We start from the raw sequence: 25569 nt of genomic DNA on the forward strand, positions 1-25569 counted from the left end.
GAGATAGACAAGAGGTATAGGTGTATGTTGAGAAAAGCCAAAATTTATTCCTGATTTACTAACCTTTGCCTAATAAAACCCTGCTCTTGTCTGGATCTTAAAAAAACATAATTCAATAAGGGATTAGGGCTACCAGCCCACCCTTTTACCCTGCAGCAGCCTTGGAGGGAACAGTTCAGAGAAAAACTGAATCTGACAAATGAGAGTGGGAGAGCTGGTGTAAAATCATGGGTCAGAGGCAGGAGCTGCTGACAGTGCCTTTAGGATAAAAGACCCGACACACTGCTTCTTCTCCATACCAGTATATGGCATAGCATTGCTAAGCCTTGATTCAGAAGACTCCTTAATATGTCTGTCCTAAATCACAGTCATCTTCAAAGTAAATATGATCAAAGTGGTTTTCCTTGTAGGAACCAAGGATAGCAGAGAAAATAGAAGACTGAGGTATTGGTGCCTTTTCTATATTTTTTGCTTCACTTTGAACATAATCAAAGGGCTATTTTTTCCCTTCTCTAAGTAGCCAATTGTTTAATTGAACAGATGGAGTAAAGAGAATTTAAACTATGGACTAAAAAGAATATTGTCCATAGAAGGCATTCTGGCAACAAGTAATAAAAACATAAAGAAGTTAATATTCCAATTTAGGAATGAAATACCAAGTATAACAAGAATTTGTTCAAAAGATTATTTTTATGGGCAAGTTTTTAATTTTAGATATATTTTGTGTTGTTTGTTTAGTCTCCCTAAATAGATTATATATTCTAACTCAGCTCTAACCTTTATTATATTTTAATTTTGCATAGGTTTTTTTTTTAAGCCCAACTCTCTCCAGCATGACTGCTCTGCAGTGATCATATCACAGGGCACAACTGGTATTGAGAGTATCTCTCTGCCCAGAAGCCAGTTAACCATAAATATTAGACATGAAAAAATACACAAAGTTGCTCTCACATCAGAGCTATTATTCCTACTTGTGGGGCAACTGTGTTAGGCTTGTTTGCAGGTTTATCAGCTGCAAGCACTTTGCTTGATTAGCGCGTGAGCACGTGGGAGAGGCATGTGTGCATAGCCTATATGAGGCTATGGGGTGCTTCCCCTGGGTGGTAATTTTCCCAGATTGCTCTCCTGCTACCATGAGGTGTGGTTTTCCCTGCTCCCTTCCCCTTACTGTGAATAGCAGATTTTCCTTTTATTAGCTCTTTCACCTTTGTGGTTTATTTGCTCGCCTGTCTTTGCGAGTTTCCAATAAATGGGTATGGCCTGACACTTTCCAGCTCCACAGGTTCTCTACCATCTGCCCGAATCCAATGTGAACCTGCCTGGCCTCGGCCACCAACATTACATCTGGCATAGTGCACAGGGTTTGCAGCAGATGGGTATTGAACTGCCAACACCCTTGAAGGATGGGGTAGAGGAGTGTAGCTGTTCTCTAAAGTATGCTTACCCGTGGCTGTCCTTTTGGGGGCTGTAGGCTGGGTGTTTTTTATAGCCCTGAGAGAGGAAACTAAGAGATCTGTGTGAGAGGTGGCCCGAGGTTGAAAGCTCCAGGGAGAGCTGTGGAGCAAGCGGCAACAACAACACGAGCTGGGACGGTCATTGGAGAAAAAGCTGTAGATCCGAGAATTGCAAGTCAGACTGCAGGCTGAGAACCAGCCACAGTTTGAACTGGAGCAAACACTGCAGAGGGAGGCAGACCAGATTTGAGAGTTGCATTGGGAGGTGCAAGCAGAACACCAATGATGCCTGGAACTGAAGCGGGTTCTGGGGAATGAATTGCGGGTTCGCGAGTTGCAGCTTGCCCTGGAAGCTGAATGTCAGCAGCGACAGCTGTTAGAGAAACAACTGCAGATTCAGGAGCTCAAGTGTCAGGTGCAGGAGCTCGAGTCAGCTTCAGGGCGAGAGCCAGCAGCCGCAGGAGCTGAATGAAGCAGGCGCAGAAGACAGAGCTGCATTCCTGTCAGCGGAGTTTCTCTGAGTCTGTGGGAGCAGATGTTTCTAACTCCTCTTTGGAGGGGGAGTCTTGGTATACAACTGCCATCCCTAGACTTAGAGCCAGGCTGGTGGTCACCAAGAAGGTAAAATCCCAGCAGCAAAGAGTTCCTCAGGGGCAATCACAACACTCTGTGGTCCGGCTCTATACACAGCAGAACTGATGGAGTTGGGGGTGCAATTCAGGAAGAAACCCATAGAGCCGCTGGGAGCCTGGCTACGAAGGTTGTGGGACATAAGGGTAGATGGTATCATGCTCTCCAGAACAGAGATGGAGAAATTGGCCACCGTGACCACACACTCCTCCTTGAGGCAGCGTCTTCAGAACTGCCATGACAACCCAGGAAACCATACCCTATTAAAATGGGTGATGGCTGCCATGCGTATGGTCTGGCAGAATGCTGGGGATATGCCAGAGGCAGTGAGTTGGTGGAGTGCTATAGTGAGTTAGTAAAGGTCCTTTAAGAACTAAGTAAAAAAAAAAATGCTGCTTTCCACCCAGGGTCCCGTAAACCAGGTGAGAAAGTCTCTACGGCCAGGATGCGGGATCTTATCCTCTGCAGTGCCCCATCAGTCTTTTTAGAGTCACTAGTGACTATCCTGAGCCCCTATGTGGAACAGCCTATCAACATGGTTACACAGATGGTAGCAGATTTGGGGGAGCTGGAGGTAGCACGAAATTACAAAACTGTGAGGGCTGCGGCCTGTGCTGCCCCTCCAACTAGCAAGGGGAATGGGCCTGTGAAAGTTACCCGAACACAGATGGGGGTAGATTTGATTGTGGCTGGGGCAGATAGGGAAAAATTGGATAGCAAGCCTAATAAGGTTCTTTTGGAGCTTTGGGAGCAGCTTAAATAAGGACAGATTCTAGCCCTTGAGAGGAACAACCCCAGCAGCTACCAATAAAATGGTTGGCACAAGGGCAGCATGGTTACAAGATTTTATGATGGAGACCACTAGAGAAGAGGACCCCCAACACACACTGTTCCAGTTTGAATAGGGGGAAGGCCGAGGGACTTGTCTAACAGGGACAGGAGGGGAAAGGAGGGAACACATGGAACTGGCTATCCACTGGTCCCCTTTTAATATACAGTGGGTATTGGCATTGGTGGATACAGGTGCAGAATGTTCCCTTCTTTATGGGACCCCAGTAGCCACTGACAGGTATGGGGGCCAAACTGTTCAAGCGAAGCCAATAACTATTCCATTGGGGATAGGAAGACTGCCTCCTAAGCCATAAAAGGAATATGTATCCCCTATTATTGAATATATTTTGGGGGTAGATGTCTTAAAAGGACTGTGGTTCGAAACTACAGCTGGGAAGTTCTGCCTGCAAGTCCGGGTCATGAAGGCAGTGTTGCGGGTACATGCAGCACATTCCCCCGTGCAATTACCCATTTACCAGCGTGTGACTAGCACAAAGCAGTACCACCTGCCAGGCAACTATGAAGAAATCACTGGGACAGTCCTCGAACTAGAAAAGGTGGGATCATCAGGCCGGCAGACAGCCCTTACAACTCTCCAGTGTGGCAAAGGCTGCATCAGACGGAACCTGTCGAATGACAGCATATTACAGGGAACTAAATAAAGTTGTTCCCCCTTTGCATGCTGCCGTACCCTCAAAGCTAACCTAATGGATCAGTTAAGCCAGAAGTTGGGGACCTACTACTTTGTGGCATATTTGGCTAATGCCTTTTTCTCTGTTGATATAGATGCAGAGTCAAGAACAATTTGCCTTCACTTGGGAAGGACGGCAATGGATTTTTACAGTATTACCACAGGGCTATTTGCATAGCCTCACCTTGTATCATGAGCTAGTAGCTGCTGACCTGGCTACACAGACAACTAAAGGCAGTTTGTATGTATCATTATGTTGATGACATTATGCTAACTAGTGACTCTCTTCCAGAATTGGAACAAGCAGTCACCACCCTGCTATCCTATATAAAAGCGTGTGACTGGGCGGTCAACAAGGGCAAATCACAAGAACCTGGGTTATCTGTTAAGTTTTGGGGAGTTGTCTGGTTGGATAAGACAAAGGTTATCCCTGACACAGTTATAGATAAGATCCAAGCATACCCTGTGCCCACTATGCTAAAGCAGTTACAGGAATTCCCAGGTATGTCGGGGTACTAAGTGAGCATTCATACCCCATTTAGCTCACTTACTGCATCCTTTATATCACCTTATTTGGAAGGGGGTTCGCTGGATTGGACTGAGCAGGCACTAGGTGCATTGGCAGCAGCTAAGAGAGCTGTCAAGGTAGCACAGACCTTGAATGTGTTTGATCCTGCCCAGCCCTGTGAGCTTGATGTTCATGTAACTGCTGAGGGGTTTGGATGGGCCTTGTAGCAACAGACAGAGTGCCTACAGCAACCTATTGGGTTTTGGTCCCAATTGTACAAAGGCGCTGAAGTCCATTACTCATTAGTGGAGAAACAGTTGGCAGCTGTGTATGCTGCCCTCCTAGCCACTGAGAGTGTTACAATCACAACTCTAGTTATGGTCAAGACCACATACCCTATTGCAGGATGAGTGGGAGATTGGGCAACCAAACCTCCACCCTGGCCAAGTGGGGTGCATACTTGCAACAATGCTACGCTCTTAGCAACAGCCCATTGAGAGCAGAACTGCAGGAAGTCGTGGGTCCAGTCATCTCTGTGACCATAGAGTCAGGTGGAGCTGGGGCGCAGGAAGCAGAACTTGAAGTCAGTCCCTACAAGGAGGGGTAAATGCCCATCCCTGAGGTTGCCTGGTATACTGATGGTTTAGCAGAAGCCAACCTGCCAAGTGAACACCATAGCCTTCCATCCGGCTACTAAGACTGTTTGGATGGACACAGGTACAGGCCAGAGCAGCCAATGGGCATAATTAAGAACCGCATGCCTAGTTGCCCATAATGAACTTTCCCCTCTGGTGATTTGCACTGACAGCTGGGCTGTCTATCGTGGACTGACCCTTTGGATTGCTACTTGGCACATTATACCATGTCACAGGGCATGTACCTCTAGCCCAGGGGTCCCCAAACTTTTTACACAGGGGACCAGTTCACTGTCCCTCAGACCATTGGAGGGCCAGACTATAAAAAAAACTATGAACAAATCCCTATGCACACTGCACATATCTTATTTTAAAGTAAAAAAACAAAACGGGAACAAATACAATACTTAAAATAAAGAACAAGTAAATTTAAATCAACAAACTGACCAGTATTTAAATGGGAACTATGCTCCTCTCACTGACCACCAATGAAAGAGGTGCCCCTTCCAGAAGTGCGGCAGGGGCCGGATAAATGGCCTCAGGGGGCCGCATGTGGCCCACGGGCCGTAGTTTGGGGACCCCTGCTCTAGCCCATCCTGGGAAAGATGAGGTAGACACCTTGACTAGAGTGCAATGATTGTGGAGACTGTGTCTACAGGTGACGTGGCACAGTGTCTCCACTGGCGTCTGCTCCATGCAGGACAAAAAAACTATGTGGGCTGTGGTTAAGGCGTGGAACTTGCCTGCGTCCTATGCAGAGGTACTTGCAGCCTGGGAGCAATGTGCAGTGTGTTCCAAGGAGCACGCACAGAGACAACTGGCATTACCTGGACAGATCCAGAAAGGTCGTGTTCCACTGACACGGTGGCAAACAGACATCATCAGACCCTTACCAAAGTTGGATGTGTACCAGTATGCACTCACCTGTGTAGATACTCCCACTGGTCTACATGCTGCTTACTCTGCTCATAACCCAGACCAAAAACCTGTCATTCAGTCTCTGGACCACCTGAGTGCTACATACAGGTGGCTGCTGATTCTTAAAAGTGACAATGGTACACATTTCATGGGAATATGGTGAGGCAAGGGGCTCAAGACCTAGGAGTGCACTGGAAATACCATGTCCCCTATCACCCCCAGGCTGCTGATATGATTGAGCAGTGTAATGGCCTCTTAAAGCAGAGACTGCAACAGGAGGGCAGCACTGGCCCCCTTAGTGGATGGACATGCTGCTTGTGGACAGTACTCTGGATTTGAGAGACCTCGACAGGGGGTTGGGGGGCAGCTCCAGTGGAGGCCCTCCTGCACTGGGCAGCTGCTCCGATCCAGTTGCAGATACACACCAAGGACGCTTTGCTCAAGCTGGGCTTTGGACGGCAGGGCAACGTGCTTTTGCCTGCCCCAGCAGCCCCCCTTAAAGGCCAACGGCTTCAATGGACATGGTCCTGGGCTGTACAGGCCCCCCACCTACAATGGGTGGTCTTGTTGGCACTGTAAAGTAGAGGGCTAGAGGTGAACCTCCAGTTAACTTTCTGGTCCACCAGCACCTGGGCACCTAAGGTAGAAGTGTATTATCCCTTGAGTGCTCAGGGGGACAGCATTATGAAGGGCACCCTTGTAATTTCTTTATGGCCCATAATGAGTTCTCCCATTTTGCTGCACATCAAACCAGTAGATCCTGGTGTGCAGGCCAATAAGGTTTGTATGTCTACCCAAGGCAGCTTCTGGTACCTGCTACTGTGGTGTCTACAGACAGGACTCTGGCCTGTATTCTGCCAGAAGGGAAAGATTTGTCTCTCTTGGTGCCACTGACAACTCTAACATTTCGCCAATAGCTGTGTTTGTAATTCTGTGGCTGCAGACTGTACTGTTTTGCTTTTTGATTAGTGTGTGAGCACGTGGCAGAGGCACGTGTGTGTAGCCTATATAAGGCTGTGGGTGCTTCCCATGGGCGGCAATTCTCCCAGATTGTTCTACCGCCACCATGAGGTGTGGTTTTCCTTGCTCCCTTGCCCTTACTGTGAATAGCAGATTTTCCTTTATTAGCTCTTTCACTTTTGTGGTTTATTTGCTCGCCTGTTTTTGCAAGCTTCCAATAAATGGGTATGGCCTGACACTTTCCAGCTCCACAGTTTTTCTACCGTCTGCCTGAACCCAATGTGAATCTGCCTGGCCTCGGCCACGAGCATTAATTACACTACCTTTGTTGGTTGGTAAACTATTAAGAATCCTTGTCTTTGGTAATACTTTTAAATTATTTGGAAGAGATAATTATTACAATACTGGTGGCTGAGGCCAGGCAGTTCCACATTGGATTTAGGCATATGGTAGAGAAACTGCAGAGCCAGAAAGCATTAGGGCCATTCCGTTTAATAAAATCTCACAATGGCGGACAAGCACATAGCAGGGGAAACAGCCTCTAAGGCAAACAAACAGCAAAATGGCCCCTCAGAGTGGCAGGCAGGCAATCTGCGCATCTGCAGTCCCCAATCTCCCTTGAACACAAGCACCCATAGCCTTATATTAAGGTGACCAATCGTCCTCCTTTAGGGAGGACAGTCCTTCTTTTGTAAGTTCCGTCCTCCCTCAAAAAGTGTCCTCCTACATGTCCTCCTTTTTGATATTGGAAAACTAATTTGTAAATGCCCATATTCGATCGATGCAGAGTCGATCTATTGTGTGTAATGTGACATATTTGTATCTAAATGAGTACTTTTTTATTATAATTATTACTAAAAATTAATAGGCATGTAAGCATAATTACAATATAAAATATTTTATTATGCATTTATCCCATGATAGTATATTATTGTTGCAATGAATAAAGTGTTTTATTTTATTTACAATATTGTTTTCTTCAATTTATTTTTGTCCTCTTCATTGTAAAAAAGTTGGTCACCTTATTTATATAGGCCATACACACGGGGCGCTGATAAGCACCTACACACCAATCAGGCAAAGTGCTTGCAGCTGGCAAACCCGCGAGCAAGCCTAACACAGCCGCCCCACAATTACTTTTTATTTATTTAATATTGATCATAAACATTACTTTATATATTTAGCCTTTGAAATACTAATTAGCCTTAACCAATTAATATTTAAAGATGTATACCTATATTACTCACCAGAGGGAGAAGTCAGATGACGAATAGGTCTTGCAGGTTGAAGCGATTTTCCAATCAATTTTTTGGTTTCCATTATCACAAAGACCTTGAAGTTCCATACTTTAGGAGAGAAATACACATTTTTATTTTTTAGACAAGATAAGATGCTTTAACATGTATGTATATAAATAACCACAACATTAATTTGAAAATACTGATTTTATAAGTTAAGGTAGAAAACACAAAAGAAGTATTCAAAATGCAACAACTTTAGCCCCCTTTATAGCATCTGTCACAATGAAACATTCCCTTTTTAAAACATTTTCCTTTCTTCACTTCCTCTCTTCTCAACAGTAACATTAAATAAAATAATTCACACAATTGTCTAGTTCCTAACAAATACTTGACAGTAAAATAATTTTTCTTCTTATATTGGGAACTGTAAGGTCGGTGGATAGAGGGATGGTCACTAGGAACTCAGACCCGCCCACTTTGGCTAGGACCGCCCACAATCAAGCCCGCCAAAGGAAGCTTCCCAGGAACCATTTGGAAAGAAGCAATCGTCTGCCAGCCAGTGAAATTTCACCACGTCATAGTAGCTCCACTTCCCTAGAGGGACCATTTAAATATCTCCCACGCCTGCAGTTTAATCCGTGCAACTTCTCTAGCCTCCATTTTTTACCTCCGTTTCTCTTTCTTTCCTCGGGGCCAGGGAACCTTGCCGGGCGAGGTGTGCGCTCTGTACTCAATAAAGCCGTTTACTTATTCCACACTTTGCGGCTCCAGCCCTCTTCTTTCCTTCTCGGCGGGGAAAAATACCTTACAGGAACTACTGTGCGTATTTTGTCTATCAATTTTTCTAAAATGTAGCACAGTAAATCCATTAGTTATACCTCGGATATACTGCAGTTTCAATTCCTGACCACTGTAATAAAGCGAGTAGTACAGTGAAACAGTAAAACAAGTCATACTCTTTTTGCTGATGTAGGATCTTGCCTTTCATTTGTAAAAAACACAACGCAATAGAACGAGGTATGCCTGGACATGCTTATTTGATTGGACTGAGTTAGCTAAGGCCAAAAAAACTAGATCTTATTTATCTTTTTATCTTAATACCTGCAATAAGTTTTACTAAAATAAATCTATAAATTTAAATACTGTAAAGTTAAATTAACCTCTATAAAATTCATATTTCCCTCACCCAAACATTTTGTAAAGGTAGAGTTTATTTGCTTGCTATTCTCTCTCCTAAAAACTGTCTGGCCTTCACTTTGAAATGTAGCAAAGCTTGCATTGGGGAGGGATCTGACCATTAGGGGAGCTTTTAGTCACATTAGAAGTTTGTAAAAGCAGGCTCACAGACTCAGGCCCCCAGCTGTTGACAGGGAGATTTCTGACCTCTTGGCTGTCTTCAGGATTTACCAAGGACACCACGTCTGTGCCACATCAAAGAACTTGTGTCTCTGCAGCAGAATTCCCCTTGTTAAGTGAGTAACCAAGGTCACAAGAACTCCAATATGCTAACCTAAGGTTGCCCAGGTGCACAAACCCCATGCCAGCAAATTCCCTATATCTAATGCCCCCTCCTGCAGCTCGGGACTGACACCCTTTGGACTCAGTCCACTTGCCCCCAAGTGATTTTAAAAATAAAATGTCCTTTTGGAACATACTAGCCTCATGTTTTCGGTTAGTCTCACGGTTTCTGCCTTTCAAATACTTTATAAATATAACTAAAATCTTCTGATGCCTGAACGGCATATAGTTTTTCAATTTTTGATGCCAATCAAGACCCAGTCAAAGGCAAAACTCCACCTGACTTTGCACATGCTCCCCAGAAACACAGCCATATGATCATAAGCAGATCATTAATCTAAAGGACTACTGTATTTTTCAGTCCATAAGATGCACCTGATCATAAGACACCCAGGGTTTTAAGGAGGAAAATAAGAAAAAAAATATTCTGAACCAAATGGTGTGTTAAAATATTTAATAAAATACTGTATTTCCCTAAGTATAAAATGGGGTAATGTTGGGCAAATGAGTTTGTAAAATTTGTATTTTTTGAGTCTCCTCACTTTTATCGTTACAAAATGGTGCTGGGCAGCACCAGGTATGTGTGGTCTGTGAAATTGCAAATTACCTTCCTGCTTGGGAAGGGCCATTGTTTTGCTAATGTTTGCTGGAGGAGGGGTTTTGTGGGTCCAGGTAGTTTTGCAAAGAGAGAAGAAGGAAGAGGCAGAAAGAAGCCATGTTTGCAGAGTGAGAGAGCAGAGAGAATGCAGAGTGCCGAAGAAGAAGCCAGTTTGTGCAGAGAGAAAGAAGGTGTGAGGATGGGGAATGAAAGGTGAGGGGCTTCTGCCAGTTCCACTGAGACTGGTGGGCCTTTGATTCTAGGAGAAACCGGAGAAGATTCTCCTGGTTGTGGAACCGGAGAATGTGTCAGGGCTTTGTGAGCCCTGAATGCCCTGTTGTTTGCTCGTCGGCCAGAGAAAGACTTTAATAAATGAAATGGCCCACCATTTTCTGGCTCCACTATTTCTTTACTGTCTGAATCTAATGAGAACCTGCATGGCCATGACAGCGGTAGCCCCTGGCCTTACAGGTAAATAACTGGCTTTTAGCTCCAAAGAAATACTTTCGTATATTTTTAAATGCCTTTAGAAGTATATAATTCAATTGTTAAAATCATAAACTTATAAACAACGTCTCAAATTTAGCAATGATAAATAAGCTCAAAATAGTTATTTTTCCTGAAGGTTAGAAGTAAACAAGTCAGCAAGTTAATGCCTATCTAGTTTGTAATGTGTCTGTTACCTGGTATTTCAAGATTTTTTTATTTTATTTATTGATCTTTAGAGAGAGGAGTGAGAGAGAGAGTAGGGGGAGGAGCAGGAAGCATCAATTCCCATATGTGCCTTGACCAGGCAAGCCCAAGGTTTCGGCCGGCAACCTCAGTGTTCCAGGTCCACGCTTTATCCCACTGCGCCACCACAGGTCAGGCTGTTACCTGGTATTTCAACATGGCTATTAACTACCTTCTAAACCAGTGGTTCTCAACCTGTGGGTCGCGACCCCAGCAGGGGTCGAACGACCAAAACACAGGGGTCGCCTAAGTGTTTTGGTCGTTCTACCCCTGGGGTTGCGACCCACAGGTTGAGAACCGCTGTTCTAAACAAAGCTAATGCTGTCTATATTTCCTGACAATACAACTTTGGTATAACAGGAAACAAAAATAAGTTATAAGCATAAGTAGGAAAAACATTTCAAATATTTATTGAATATTTTCTATGTGGAAGGGAACAAAATGAGGACCAAAAAGGAATCTTTTATGCATAATGTAATGTTTATCCTAGCCATTTTAGTTGGGACCCTAATACTTCTACTACCGATATGTAGTAACTTTCCATCATGTTGCCCAAATGAAACAAAGGAATCAGAACACAATAGAGTACTCTGACATGTGCTTTCTTGTTTTTCATTGCTCAGCTGAAATTGAGTTGGTAGGTTGTAAAGTCTTCCAGTTGCTGAGCAATGCAAATTCACAATACTGTACTCATACGAGGAACTGTCAAAAGCTGGGGAGTTACAGAACTATTATATACTTTTACAATGCAAGTAAATAAACAAAAAATAAAAGAACTTTTAGTACCACCTACCCTTTCTATTTGTAGTAGGAAAGCTATAGCAAAGACTCCAGTCATAGAAATCCACAACAGTTAAGGGAATTAGAAAAGATGGTGCCATACAGACACTGACAGTATAAAGAATGAGTTTGTGATGCATGCTACATAATAGTATCATATCTTAAACAGTGTTATTAATGGAAAAGGCAAGTATTTATAAGTAATTATTTTTGCAAAAGTGCTCCACAGTAGTACTGTAATCTATGAAGGACAGGACTTCACAAACCAAAGCCTAGTTCTCAGTTTAGGTAAAAAGTAATAAAGACTTAACTGAACTCTGAAGTCACTATATAAAATAACTTCAACCTTAATCTCTAAAGCCTACTTCACTCACTGAATGTAGAGCTCCAAAAGTTTAGACTTGAAGGTAGGCATTTATAACAACTGTTACAAAGGACAACAGTTGCAAAAGAAACAGAATCCTAAGTACAACATCAGGAAGCAAATAGTGAACCTCGAAGTTTCAGGTAAGGCAAAAGTAGGTTTATTGTTCCTATGGAAAATAATACAATAATTAATAAATAATAATACAAGAATAAATTCTGTTTTATGTATTCACAACTGTAAACCTACTTTTGCCCATTCTGTATACTAATCTTTTAAATTAAAACTCCAGTTTTTTAGGTCCTATTACATGCTAAATGCTTTATATATATATTATCTATCAGTTTGAGCCAAGGTAAGTGTTATAGAAAATCATTATTAGTCAATTCACAGAAGACTCAAAAAAAATATGCTCAAGCTCACATAATTAATAATTGGTACAAAGAGGTCTTATCCTCATCTGTATGTAAACTTGGGTCTTCACTATTCCATGTGTACACTTCATGTATGGATTAAAAAATAAATTGGGTAGGGACATTTTTGTATAAAGTCTTGCTGAATAAATTGGTACGTTCTCATAACTTCCATTTCCTCAATTTACAATTATGGGATTTCAATGCTTTCCTACTTCTGTAGGCACCCACTGTATGCTGCATACTAATCATAAATCACAACACGTACTACACTTAAAAGCTAGGTAGGCATCATAGTTAAAATGTCCAACTTAGCATTGTAGATTTGTTTAAAAAGTGCTGATGGTCCCACTGCAATTAAGAAATAAGATCATGTAAAATTAAATAAATTCATGTATAGCCATATGATAGGCAGATAAGATTTAATCCGATTTTCCACTTCAAAATAGTTCTTTTCCTAGGCCCTGGCCGGTTGGCTCACTGGTAGAGTCTGCCCAAGTGTGAATGTCCTGGGTCCGAGTCCCCGTCAGGAGAAGTATATGCTTCTCCACCTCTCCCCTTTCTCTCTTTCTCTCCTCACCACTCTTTCCCCTCCAGCAGCCATCCAGGTGTCCCCAAACTACCGCCGGTGGGGCGCATGCGGCCCCCTGAGGCCATTTATCCGCCCCCCCCCCCCCCCCCCCCCCCGGCACTCCTGGAAGGAGCACCTCTTTCATTGGTGGTCAGTGAGAGGAGCACTGTATGTGGCAGCCCTCCAACGGTCTGAAGGACAGTGAACTGGCCCCTTGTGTAAAAAGTTTGGGGACTCAAGATTGCCCCAGGCGGGTGCTGAGGAGCCTTCCTGGCCTCTGCCTCAGTCGCTAAAAAAAAAAGAAAGAAAAATGGATCAATCGCGGAGCAACGGAACGAGGGCCTCAGATGGGCAGAGTATCGCCCCCTAGTGAGCTTTCCAGGTGGATCCCCATCTGGGCGCATGCGGGAATCTCTCTGCCTCCCTGCCTCTCGCTAAAAACAAAAAAATAAAAACAAAATAGTACTTTTGCAAAATTAGGATTCCTTGACACCAAATGCTCCTTGTAAGTTGACAACATCTACAGGTATACCTCGAGACACCTTAGTAAAGCACAGGTCCCAAAGAGCGGGTCGTAAATGAAGGCGCCACTGAGCGCCACAGACCAGCGTGCGGAGCTGGGAAACGGAGGGGAAAGTAACGAAGAACAGAGCGGGGGCGAAGGGACAAATTATCCAGACCTGGGTGATGGAGGCATTGTCACTCAGGAAAAACTGAAACTAAACTACCAGGCAGTCCTAGGCCGACAGTGTCCCGTGGCACTGTCCATCTCACGCCCTGCCTGGACGAGAGGCTTTCCCTGCGAAAAGCCTTGCACCCGAGCGCAGACCCACCAGGCGGCGCTGCACGGCGGCCGTCACGCAGGGGCTGTCGCCGCGGCTCTGCCCCGTCCGCCCGTTACACTCTCACACACGGAATTACCGCGCGGTGCGCGGGAATCGCACCTACTGCCGGTCACTTGAACGGCAGGCACGCCCTTACACCTTCACTGGCCATTGTGTTTTCTTCCCAGAACTGACAATACATGGTTCTTGGTTCTTTATTTCCCATTGTATTTTCTTGTTGACTATAATTTCAGGTAAGTAGATATTAGTTTGTTATTTATTTTATTAGTAACAAAAACAACTACAGTAGTGTAAAAAGAAAATACACTTTTGCCCAAAATTAGTAAGGACAGCGCCAGGGCAGGGTCGATGAAAAGTGGTCCCAACGCCACCCCCAAGCACGCGGTCCGAGGACGAGAGCACGGGCACCTACTCCTGAGTGTTTTGTAGTGTTAGGGTTGTTGTCACGCCCCTCGGAAGGAACGGGGTCCCCGTCGCCCGGCTTCCCCTCCTTCGGGCGGGCTCGCTCCCTTCGCCTCCACGCCGCGAGCGCGTCCCTCCTCCCCCTCAGTATCCCGCGTCCCATCGCTCAACGGCTCCCACCCACTCCTCACAACGCGCCGGAGCTCTGCCCAGAGCAGCACATCCTCCCCGGCACCTACCGCCTCAACATCGGGAGGACTCGGGCCAACAGCGTCGCGATGCTCAGCTCACACGCGGTGGCCAAAACCCGCGGTGGCCAAGAGCCCCACTGCGGTTGAGGAACGGCCTCCAAGCGCGTCGGCTCGGCTCGAGTCCGGGCGCCGGGGGCGGGGCCTCGGGAAGCTAGGCAAGCCCGAGGGGCGGGGCCTCGGGCGGCTGACTGCGCTGAGGCGACAGGGATGGGCTCGGGTCGAGGCTTCGGACAACTGGGAGGGGCTAGGGGGCGGGGCATCAAAACGACTGGGAGGGGAGGGGCGGGGCAACGGCGACGTGGGGGGGCTCGGGGCGGGGCGTCAGGGCGGCTGGCGGAGTGGTGGGGCCGAGGGCTGCAGGGAAAATCGCGGAGCCGTGTCCAAGGTGCTGACAGGCTCACGAGCGCGCGTTCGCACGAATAGCCTACGGGGTTCCCCGCGTGGCCCTGCGTGTGGCTCAGGCCGCGTCTGTGAGCCAGGTCTGAGGTCCGAGCAGCGGCCCTGCCCAGGAGTACAGTCGGGCTGAGATGATCAGGGAGGAATGACAACTTCAGGCAATACTTTATGTCATACAGATTGCCGCCCAGGAAGGAACAAAATTAGTTGACGCAACTCCTTCTGAATCGATCTTCTCCTTTGCAAGTTTATTGCAGCCCAATGGACAATAGTGGGGACAGACCTGGGACCCCAGGACAGGACTGCCCAGGAGTCTGCCGAGAGCCTCACTGAAGAAGGAGTGAAGTGATAAGAAACATGTCTGGGTGGACATGGAACAGGAGAGGTGGAGTGAATCACACTTTGAATCTTTTACAGGTTTTTTTTTAATATTTGAAAGATTATCCTGACGGCAGTTTGAAAGGTAGATTTTGGAGAAGGCATAGCAACAGAAACGGCTTCCTTAGAGGTGTTTGCAATAACTCCAGAACAGAATAGGGTCTGGGAAAAACAGAATAGGGTCCCAAAATCAATGGAGTTTAGGGACAGTGGATGGAAGAGGTGAATAAGAGAATGTAGAGTGACTCCTGGGTTTTCGATTGAGGAGAGTAAGTGAGTAGCTGGTGGTGACAAAGTAGGGAATACAAGAGGTAGAACAGGTTTGGGGAAGGAAATATGAGTTCAGTTTGGGACTTGTAAATATGACTTCATAATAGAATATTTAAGTAGAGGTGTTTGAACAGCTATTTTATGTATATGCGCAAAAATATATGACTGACCAGCATAGAGTGTTGACCTGGGACACTGAGCACCCAGGTCACTGGCTTGAGACATGATCCCATGGTTGCTGGCTTGAGCCCAAGGTCACTGGCTTGAAGCCTAAGGATGCAAGCTTGAGCAAGGGGTCACTGGCTCGGCTGGAGCCCCCTGAGTCAAGGCACATATGAGAAGCAATCAATGAACATCTAAAAGTGATGCAACTATGACGATGCTTCCCATCTCTCTCCCTTCCTGTGTGTCTGTCTGTCTCCAATTCTCTCTAACACACACACATATACATACACACCCAGGCATGTATAACATATATGTACACATGTCATAAGCTTAGATAATTAAAGCACTGGGAAAGGGTTGCTGATTAAGAAAACTTACTCAGTCTACTGGAAGAAGATGCCATCTAGGAGTTTCACAGCTAGAGCAGGAAAATCAGTGCCTGGCTTCAAAGCTTCAAAGGGCAGGCTTACTCTCTTGGGGGCTCAAGCAACTGGTGACTTTACATTGAAGGCAATACTCACTTAACATTCTGAAAATCCTAGGGCCTTAAAGACTATGCTAAATCTATACTGTTTGTGCTGTATAAATGAAACCACAAAGCTTGGATGACAGCACATCTGTTGTAACAGGGTTTACTGAATATTTTAAGCCCACTGTGGAGACCTACTGCTCAGAATAAAAGATCCCTTTCAAAATATTACTACTCACCAACAATGCACACATGGTCAACCAAGAGCTAAGACTGAGATGTACAAAAATATCAGTGTTGTTTTCATGCATGCTAACACAACATCCATTCTGCAGCCCATGGATCAAGAGCATTTCTGATATTTGCATCTTATTTTTTACGAAATATGTTTCATAAAGCTATAAATGCTGTAGATAGTGATTATTTTGATGGATATGAATGAGCAAAGTAAATTAGCCTTATGGAAAGTATTCACTATTCTAGATGCCATTAGAACATTCATGATTCATGGGAAGAGGTAAAAGTATCTACATTAACATAGTTTAGAAGAAGTTGACTCCAACCCTCATGAATGATTTTGATGGGTTCCAGACTTTAGTGGAGGAAGTAACTGCAGATGTGGAAACAGCAAGAGAAGTAGAATTGTAAGTGGAGTTTGAAGATGGGACTGAATTGCTACAATCTCATGATTAAAACTTTAATGGATGAGAAGTTGTTTCTGAAGAGTAAACAACAAAAGTGGTTTCTTGAGTGGGCTCTACTGGTGAAGAAGCTATGAAAAAAGCTGAGATGACAACAAAAGATTTAGACTATCATATAAACTTGGTGATGTAGCAGCAGGGTTTGAGAGGATTTATGCCAATTTTTAAAGAAGTTTTACTGCAGAGAGAGAAGATGGCAGCGGAGTAGGCGGATGCACAGACACCCAGCTCTCAACACCAAACTGGAATACAAATCAATTTAGAAAAAATCAGCATGAAAAACCAACACTGAACTGCAAGAACAGCTCTCAAAATCCAAGGAGCAAAGAGGAAGCCACAATAATCCTGGTAAGGAGTGCCTGAATCTCCTCTGCTTACAGGAAGGGAAGGAGGGGGGTGAGGCTGAGAGCCCAGAGAGGATTTCACAGAGGAAAAAGAGCAGAAACTACTGCTCACAGCCACTTACCTGGCGACCAGGGAGCAAGGTGGGTTGAAAAGACCAGCTTATCTCCCAAGTGGAAAAGACAGGGAGAGGGACAGACTGTGAGGGGCTAAGGTATGCAAGAAACAAAATAAAAAAGCTGACTCATTCGTGCTGGAGGCGGCCATAGCTGGGGGAGGGACTGAACCTTTCACAAAACAGAGCTGAAGTGCTTCCGGATCAGAGATCTCCGGACATCTATCCAGCTCCAATCAGCACAACAAGACACAGCTGAAAACAAGAAGTGGGGAGGAGGGGTAGTAACTCAGGTCTCCATGGAGATCTGAGATACACCTCCCCCTACTGAAGCTGAGAGAAAAAACCCTGCCCCCAGTGAGATTAGTTGGAGGAAGAGACCTTCAGCGTCTCAGGTTACACCCACAGCATTCCTGGATACAGTTTCAAGGAAGCCCCCTGCTGAGATCAGTTAACAAGACTATCACCTGTTAAGAAAACAAACAAATCAAGACTTCAAAGCTGCCCAAATCCGAAAGTGGATTACAAATAATAGCTGATACCAACCCACGAAGACCTAAAAATAACACAACTGAAAACTGGAGGCAGACAACACCAAGCCTAGACTCAATCAACTCTACAAATAAAAAAAAAAAAGAAGATGAGAAAACAAAGGAGTGCAATCCAAATGAAACCACAAGAGACACTTTCGAGAGATGAACTGAGTGATATGGAAATAATCAAACTTCCAGATGCGGAGTTCAAAATAATGATTGTAAGGATGCTTAGGGATCTTAGAACAACAATGGAGGGGGAGTTTGAAAACCTAAATAAAGAAATAGCAAGTATAAAAAAGAATCAGTTGGAGACGACAAATACAATATCAGAAATAAAGACCACAATGGAAGGAATTAAAAACAGGATAGATAGAGCAGAGGATCGAATCAGCGAGTTAGAAGACAACTGGAATGAAGGCATGAAAGCAGAGAAGAAAAGAGAAAAAAGACTCAAAAAGTCAGAGGAAACTCTTAGAGAGCTCTGTGACAACATGAAGAGAAATAACATCCGCATCATAGGGGTTCCTGAAGAAGAAGAAAAAGAACAAGGGATAGAGACTTTGTTCAATCATATCATAGCTGAAAACTTCCCTAAATTAATGCAAGAGAAACTCTCACAAATCCAAGAAGCACAGAGGACTCCATTAAAGAGAAACCCAAAGAAACCTACACCAAGACACATCATAATTAAAATACCAAAGCTAAGCAATAAAGAGAAAATATTAAAAGCTGCAAGAGAAAAAAAAGTTATCACCTACAAAGGAGCCCCCATAAGGATGACATCTGACTTCTCAACAGAAACACTTGAGGCCAGAAGGGAATGGCAAGAAATATTCAAAGTAATGCAGAACAAGAACCTACAACCAAGACTACTTTATCCAGCAAGGCTATCGTTTAAAATTGAAGGAGAAATAAAAAGCTTCCCAGACAAAAAAAAACTCAAGGAATTCATTACAACCAAACCAATGCTGCAGGAAATATTAAGGGGCCTGGTGTAAACAGATAAAGTGGGAAAAGAATACAGAAAAAAAAAAAAGAAAAAGGAATACACCTTTAAAGAAGAAAATGGCAATAAACAACTACATATCAATAATAACCTTAAATGTAAATGGATTAAATGATCCAATCAAAAGACATAGGGTAGCTGCGTGGATAAGAAAACAGGACCCATACATATGTTGTCTACAAGAGACACACCTTAGAACAAAAGACACACACAGATTGAAGGTAAAAGGATGGAAAAAAATGTTTCATGCAAACGGAAATGAAAAAAAAGCTGGGGTAGCAATACTTATATCAGACAAATTGGACTTTAAAACAAAGGATATAGTAAGAGATAAAGAAGGCCACTACATAATGATAAAGGGAGTAATCCAACAGGAAGATATAACTATTATAAATATCTATGCACCTAATATAGGAGCACCCAAATATATAAAACAGACTTTGATGGATTTAAAGGGCGAGATCAACAGCAATACTATAATAGTAGGGGATTTCAATACCCCACTAACATCACTAGATAGATCCTCAAGAAAGAAAATTAACAAAGAAACAGCAGACTTATTGGAAACACTAGATCAACTCGATTTAATAGATATCTTCAGAACCTTTCACCCTAAAGCAGCAGAATATACATTCTTTTCAAGTGCTCATGGTACATTCTCTAGGATAGACCACATGTTAGGGCACAAAAGTGCTCTCAACAAATTTAAGAAGACTGAAATCATATCAAGCACTTTCTCCGATCACAACGGCATGAAACTAGAAATGAATCACAGCAGAAAAGCTCAAAAATTCTCAAACACATGGAAACTAAATAGCAGGGTGTTAAATAATGAATGGATTAAGAATGAGATCAAAGAAGAAATAAAGAAATTCCTAGAAACGAATGACAATGAGCATACAACAACTCAAAATTTATGGGACACAGCGAAAGCAGTGCTGAGAGGGAAGTTCATAGCACTACAGGCACACTTTCAGAAGCTAGAAAAAGCTCAAATAAACAACTTAACCCTGCATCTAAAAGAATTAGAAAAAGAACAGCAAGTAAAGCCCAAATGTAGTAGAAGGAAGGAAATAATAAAGATCAGAGCAGAAATAAATGACATAGAGACTAAAGAAACAATACAGAGGATCAATGAAACTAGGAGCTGGTTCTTTGAAAAGGTAAACAAGATTGATGCACCTTTAAGTAGACTCATCAAGAAAAAGAGAGGACTCAAATAAATAAAATTAGAAATGAGAGAGGAGAAATAGCAACTGACACAACAGAAATACAAAATATTGTAAGAAAATACTATGAAGAACTGTATGCCAAAAAACTAGACAACCTAGATGAAATGGACAAATTCATTGAAACGTACAATCTTCCAAAAATCAATCTGGAAGAATCAGAAAACTTAAACAGACCAATTACACCAAAGGAGATCGAAACAGTTATCAAAAAACTCCCAACAAAGAAAAGTCCAGGGCCCGATGGCTTCACAACGGAATTCTACCAAATATTCAAAGAAGAACTAACTCCTATCCTTCTCAAACTATTTCAAAAAATTCAAGAGGAAGGAAGACTTCCAAACTCCTTTTAGGAGGCGAGCATAATTCTGATTCCAAAACCAGGCAAAGACCACACAAAGAAAGAAAATTATAGGCCAATATCTCTGATGAATATAGATGCTAAAATCCTCAACAAAATATTAGCAAACCGGATCCAACAATATATGGAAAAAATCATACACCATGATCAAGTGGGATTTATTCTGGGGAGGCAAGGCTGGTACAATATTCGTAAATCAATCAATGTGATTCATCACATAAACAAAAAGAAGGAGAAAAACCATATGATAATTTCAATAGATGCAGAAAAAGCATTTGATAAAATCCAGCACCCATTCATGATCAAAACTCTCAGCAAAGTGGGAATACAGGGAACATACCTCAACATGATAAAAGCCATCTATGAGAAACCCACAGCCAACATCATACTCAATGGGCAAAAATTAAAAGCAATACCCTTAAGATTAGGAACAAGGCAGGGGTGCCCCCTTTCACCACTCTTATTTAACATAGTCCTGGAAGTCCTAGCCACAGCAATCAGACAAGAAGAAGAAATAAAAGGCATTCAAGTTGGAAAAGAAGAAGTAAAACTATCATTATTTGCAGATGATATGATATTGTATATAGAAAACCCTAAAGTCTCAGTCAAAAAACTACTGGACCTGATAAATAAATTCAGCAAAGTGGCAGGATATAAAATCAATACTCAGAAATCAGAAGCATTTTTATACACCAACAATGAACAGTCAGAAAGAGAAATTAAGGAAACAATCCCCTTCACAATTACAACCAAAAAAATAAAGTACCTAGGAGTAAACTTAACCAAGGAGACTAAAGACTTGTACTCAGAAAATTACAAAACACTGATAAAAGAAATCAAGGAAGATACAAGTGGAAGCATATACCGTGCTCATGGTTAGGAAGAATAAACATCATTAAAATGTCTATATTACCCAAAGCAATTTATAAATTCAATGCAGTTCCTATTAAAATACCAATGACATACTTCAAAGATATAGAACATATATTCCAAAAATTTATATGGAACCAAAAAAGGACACGAATAGCCTCAGCAATCTTAAAAAAGAAGAATAAAGTGGGAGGTATCACACTTCCTGATATCAAGTTATACTACAAGGCCATTGTACTCAAAACAGCCTGGTACTGGCATAAGAACAGGCATATAGATCAATGGAATAGAACAGAGAACCCAGAAATAAACCCACAGTTCTATGGACAACTGATATTTGACAAAGGAGGTAAGGAAATACAATGGAGTAAAGACAGCCTCTTTAACAAATGGTGTTGGGAAAATTGGACAGCTACCTGCAAAAAAATGAAACTAGATCACCAGCTTACACCACTCACAAAAATAAACTCAAAATGGATAAAAGACTTGAATGTAGGCCGTGAAACCATAAGCATCTTAGAAGAAAACATAGGCAGTAAGCTCTCCGACATCTCTTGGAGCAATATATTTGCTGATTTATCTCCACGGGGAAGTGAAATAAAAGACAGGATAAACAAATGGGACTATATCAAACTAAAAAGCTTTTGCACAGCTAAAGACAACAAGAACAGAATAAAAAGACAAACTACACAATGGGAGAACATATTTGACAATACGTCTGATAAGGGGTTAATAACCAAAATTTATAAAGAACTTGTAAAACTCAACACCAGGAAGACAAACAACCCAATCCAAAAATGGGCAAAAGAGATGAATAGACACTTCTCCAAAGAGGACATACAGATGGCCAATAGGCATATGAAAAAATGCTCAACATCACTAATCATTAGAGAAATGCAAATTAAAACCACAATGAGATATCACCTTACACCAGTCAGAATGGCGCTTATCAACAAAACAACACAGAATAAGTGCTAGCGAGGATGTGGAGAAAAGGGGACCCTCCTGCACTGCTGGTGGGAATGCAGACTGGTGCAGCCACTGTGGAAAACAGTATGGAGATTCCTCAAAAAACTGAAAATCGAACCGCCTTTTGACCCAGCTATCCCACTTTTAGGAATATACCCCAAGGACACCATAGAACGGCTCGAAAAGGAGAAATGCACCCGCATGTTTGTGGCAGCATTGTTCACAATAGCGAAGATCTGCAAACAGCCCAAGTGTCCGTCAGAGGACGAGTGGATTAAAAAACTTTGGTACATATATACTATGGAATACTACTCAGCCATAAGACATGATGACATCGGATCATTTACAATAACATGGATGGACCTTGATAACATTATACGGAGTGAAATAAGTAAATCAGAAAAAAAACTGAGATGAATCCATACATAGAAGGGACATAAAAATGAGACTCAGAGACATGAACAAGAATGTGATGGCAACAGGGGCGGGGGGGTTGGGGGAGGGGGGAGGGGGTGAAGAAGGAGAGAGGGGTTAGGGGAGGGGAGGAGCACAAAGAAAACCAGATAGAAGGTGACAGAAGACAATTTAACTTTGCGGGAGGGGTATACAGCACAATCAAATGTCAAAATAATCTAGAGATATTTTCTCTCAACATATGTACCCTGATTTATCAATGTCACTGCATTAAATTTAATAAAAAATATTAATATTAAAAAAAAAGAAGTTTTACTGCAAGTAAAATGCTATCAAACAGCATCACACATGCTGAAGAGAAATTGCTCTTGCAAGGAAGAATCAATGGATACAGCAAACTTCACTGTTGTCATATTTTAAGGAATTGCCACAGCCACCCCAGCCATAGCAACCACCACCCTGATGTTAACAACTTTCAACATGGAGGCAAAGACTCTCCATCAGCAAAAAGATTAGGACTCGCTGAAGACTTAGATAATGGTCAGCATTTTTTAGCAATAAAAATATTAAAATTAAGATATGTACATTGACTTTTTAGATTTTTTTATTGATTGATGATTTTATAGAGAGGGTTGTGGAACAAGAAATATCAACTGATAGTTGCTACACTTTAGTTGTTCATTGAGTGCTTGTTGTATATGCCTTGACTGGGCAAGCCCAGAGTTTTGAACCAGTAACCTCAGCATTCCAGCTTGATGCTTTATCCACTGTGTCACCACAGACCAGGCTGTACATTGACTTTTAGACATAATGTTATTGTGCATTTAATACATTATAGTATAGCATAAATATAACTTTTATATGCACTGGGAAAACAAAAAATTTGTGTGGCACTTTATTGCAGTGGTCCAGAACCAAACCAACAATATCCCCAAGGTATGCCTATAAACATTTTATTTTTGTTTTTGTTTTTTAAGCAAGCAAGCTAGAGAGACAGAGAGAGGGACAGACAGGAAAGGAAAGAGATGAGAAGCATGACATTTTCATTGTGGTACCTTAGCTATTCATTGATTGCTTTCTCATACATGCCTTTATCAGGGTCGGGGGGAGGGGGCTCCAGCTGAGCCAGTGACCCCTTGATCAAGCCAGCAACCTCACTCTCAAGCCAGCGACTTTGGGCTTCAAGCCAGCGACCTTTGGGCTCAAGCCAGTGACCATGGGGTCATGTCAATAATCCCACACTTAAGCCAGTGACCCTATGCTCAAGCTGGAGAGCTCACACTCAAGTTAGATGAGCCTGCGCTCAAGCCAGCGACCTTGGAGTTTCAAACCTAGGTCCTCTGTATCCTAGGCTGACACTCTATCCACTGTGCCACCACCTGATCAGGCTATAAACTTTTTTTAAAGTAATTTGTCTTTCATTACCCAGAGATAGCCACTCTTAGTAGTTTAGTGTTCAATTTTCCTTAGTTTTTACAACATACACAAAAAATCATTTTCAAAAAGTGGATAATACTCTACACATTGATTTGTAATCTGATTATCACAATATTTCAATTCAACAGGTGAGAAATACCATATTTTTAATGATTGTTTATTATTTCATACTATGAATTACCATTATTTCACCTACCAATATTTTTAATTTTTGGAATTTTTCCTGTTTTTAATCCCTATTATAAACAAATATGTGATAAACACGACCAGCTATACATATGTTTTCTTATCCATAACACCTTTAAGATAAATTCCTATAGACAGAATTATTATGTCAAAGAATATGCATGTGTGTATATTTCCCCATATATTCAACATTAAAGGATGTAAGCACTCTTTCACTCTTTGTTAGTATGGTAGATAAAAAATAGTATCTCAGCTTCTGGCCAAGATAGTGGCATGGGTAAATGTAGTACTTGCCTCCTCCTACAACCAAATCAAAATTGCAACTAAATCACAGAACAACCATCATTCAGAACCACTGAAATCTGGCTGTTGGAAGTCCTACAACTAGGGAATTAAAGAAGAAGTCACACAGAGCATGGTAGGAGGGGGGAGACGCTATACAGGCGGGTTGCACACCCAGTGTGGCAGGTAAAAATTGGGAGGGATATCTTGGCTGCAAAGGTGCCCTGAGGAGCCAGGCGACCCAGGCACACATGTCCAACCCAGGGTTCCAGAGCCAGAAAGAGAAGTCCCCATAACCTCTGGTTGTAAAAACCAGCAGCGAATGAGGCTGAGGGAGACCGAGGCTGCTGGGGTCCCAGGCAGCTCCTGTCAAGGACTTGTGCACGAACTCACTCTGATTCACTCCATCTGAGCTCCAGCGCTGGGCTGCTAACTGGACAAGCACCAGGGACATATGTAGAGGAACCCCATTGCTAGTATCAGGATGAGAGCTGCGGGGGGACAGCTTTCTCCCAAAAAGACGTGCTGGTAGAGGTCGTTGTAGCTTTGCTGAGCCCTCCCCACAAAGAGCTGGCAGGCGTGCTCCATATCTGAGTCTCCATCAACCTGGCTATTATTGTTCGCCCCTCACTGGTGGTTCCCTGAGACCTACCGCACCCAGTGGACAGCTTCAGACCACCACCCAACCACCTCCACGAGGAGCACACTCAAGGGGCCAACTAAGCAGACACCAGAGCCCTCTGCTGAAGTAAGTCCTGCGCTGTGGGGTGGGCCCCAGCACAGCTGATCCTCCACAGTTGGTGGTGGTTGCAGCCAGTCCTTTCAGCTGATTGGCCTGGCAGTAAATCCCTCCCACTGACATGCCAGCAGCAATCAAAGCTCTATGATAAGAGGAGGGAATACACAGCCTACATGGGGGGAGCACACCTCAAGTGCCCAGCTTGGTGATAGGAGGCCGTGCCACTGGACTCCATGGGACACCCCTACATCAGGCCACTCTATCAAGCCTGGGAGATGTAGCAACTCTACTTAATACCTAGAATCAAGCACAGGGAGGCTGAAAAAATGAGGAGACAAAGAAATTCACCCCAAATGAAAGAG

General features: G+C 43.2%; 1 protein-coding gene across 1 annotated transcript in view; it reads right to left on the minus strand.

The window, feature by feature from the left end:
* Window positions 1-14467, minus strand: part of C3H8orf88 (chromosome 3 C8orf88 homolog) — a 31275-nt gene extending 16808 nt beyond the window's left edge. Inside the window, exons 1-2 of the mRNA XM_066266517.1 lie at window positions 14331-14467; window positions 7875-7973 (exon numbers count right to left, since the gene is read on the minus strand). Coding sequence (XP_066122614.1) covers window positions 7875-7947 — 73 coding nt within the window. The 5' untranslated portion in view covers window positions 7948-7973; window positions 14331-14467. The remainder of the gene's footprint in view (window positions 1-7874; window positions 7974-14330) is intronic.
* Window positions 14468-25569: the final 11102 nt, after the last annotated feature.

The sequence above is a fragment of the Saccopteryx bilineata genome, chromosome 3 (genome assembly GCF_036850765.1).
Source record: "Saccopteryx bilineata isolate mSacBil1 chromosome 3, mSacBil1_pri_phased_curated, whole genome shotgun sequence".
In the NCBI taxonomy this organism is placed as follows: Eukaryota; Metazoa; Chordata; class Mammalia; order Chiroptera; family Emballonuridae; genus Saccopteryx; species Saccopteryx bilineata.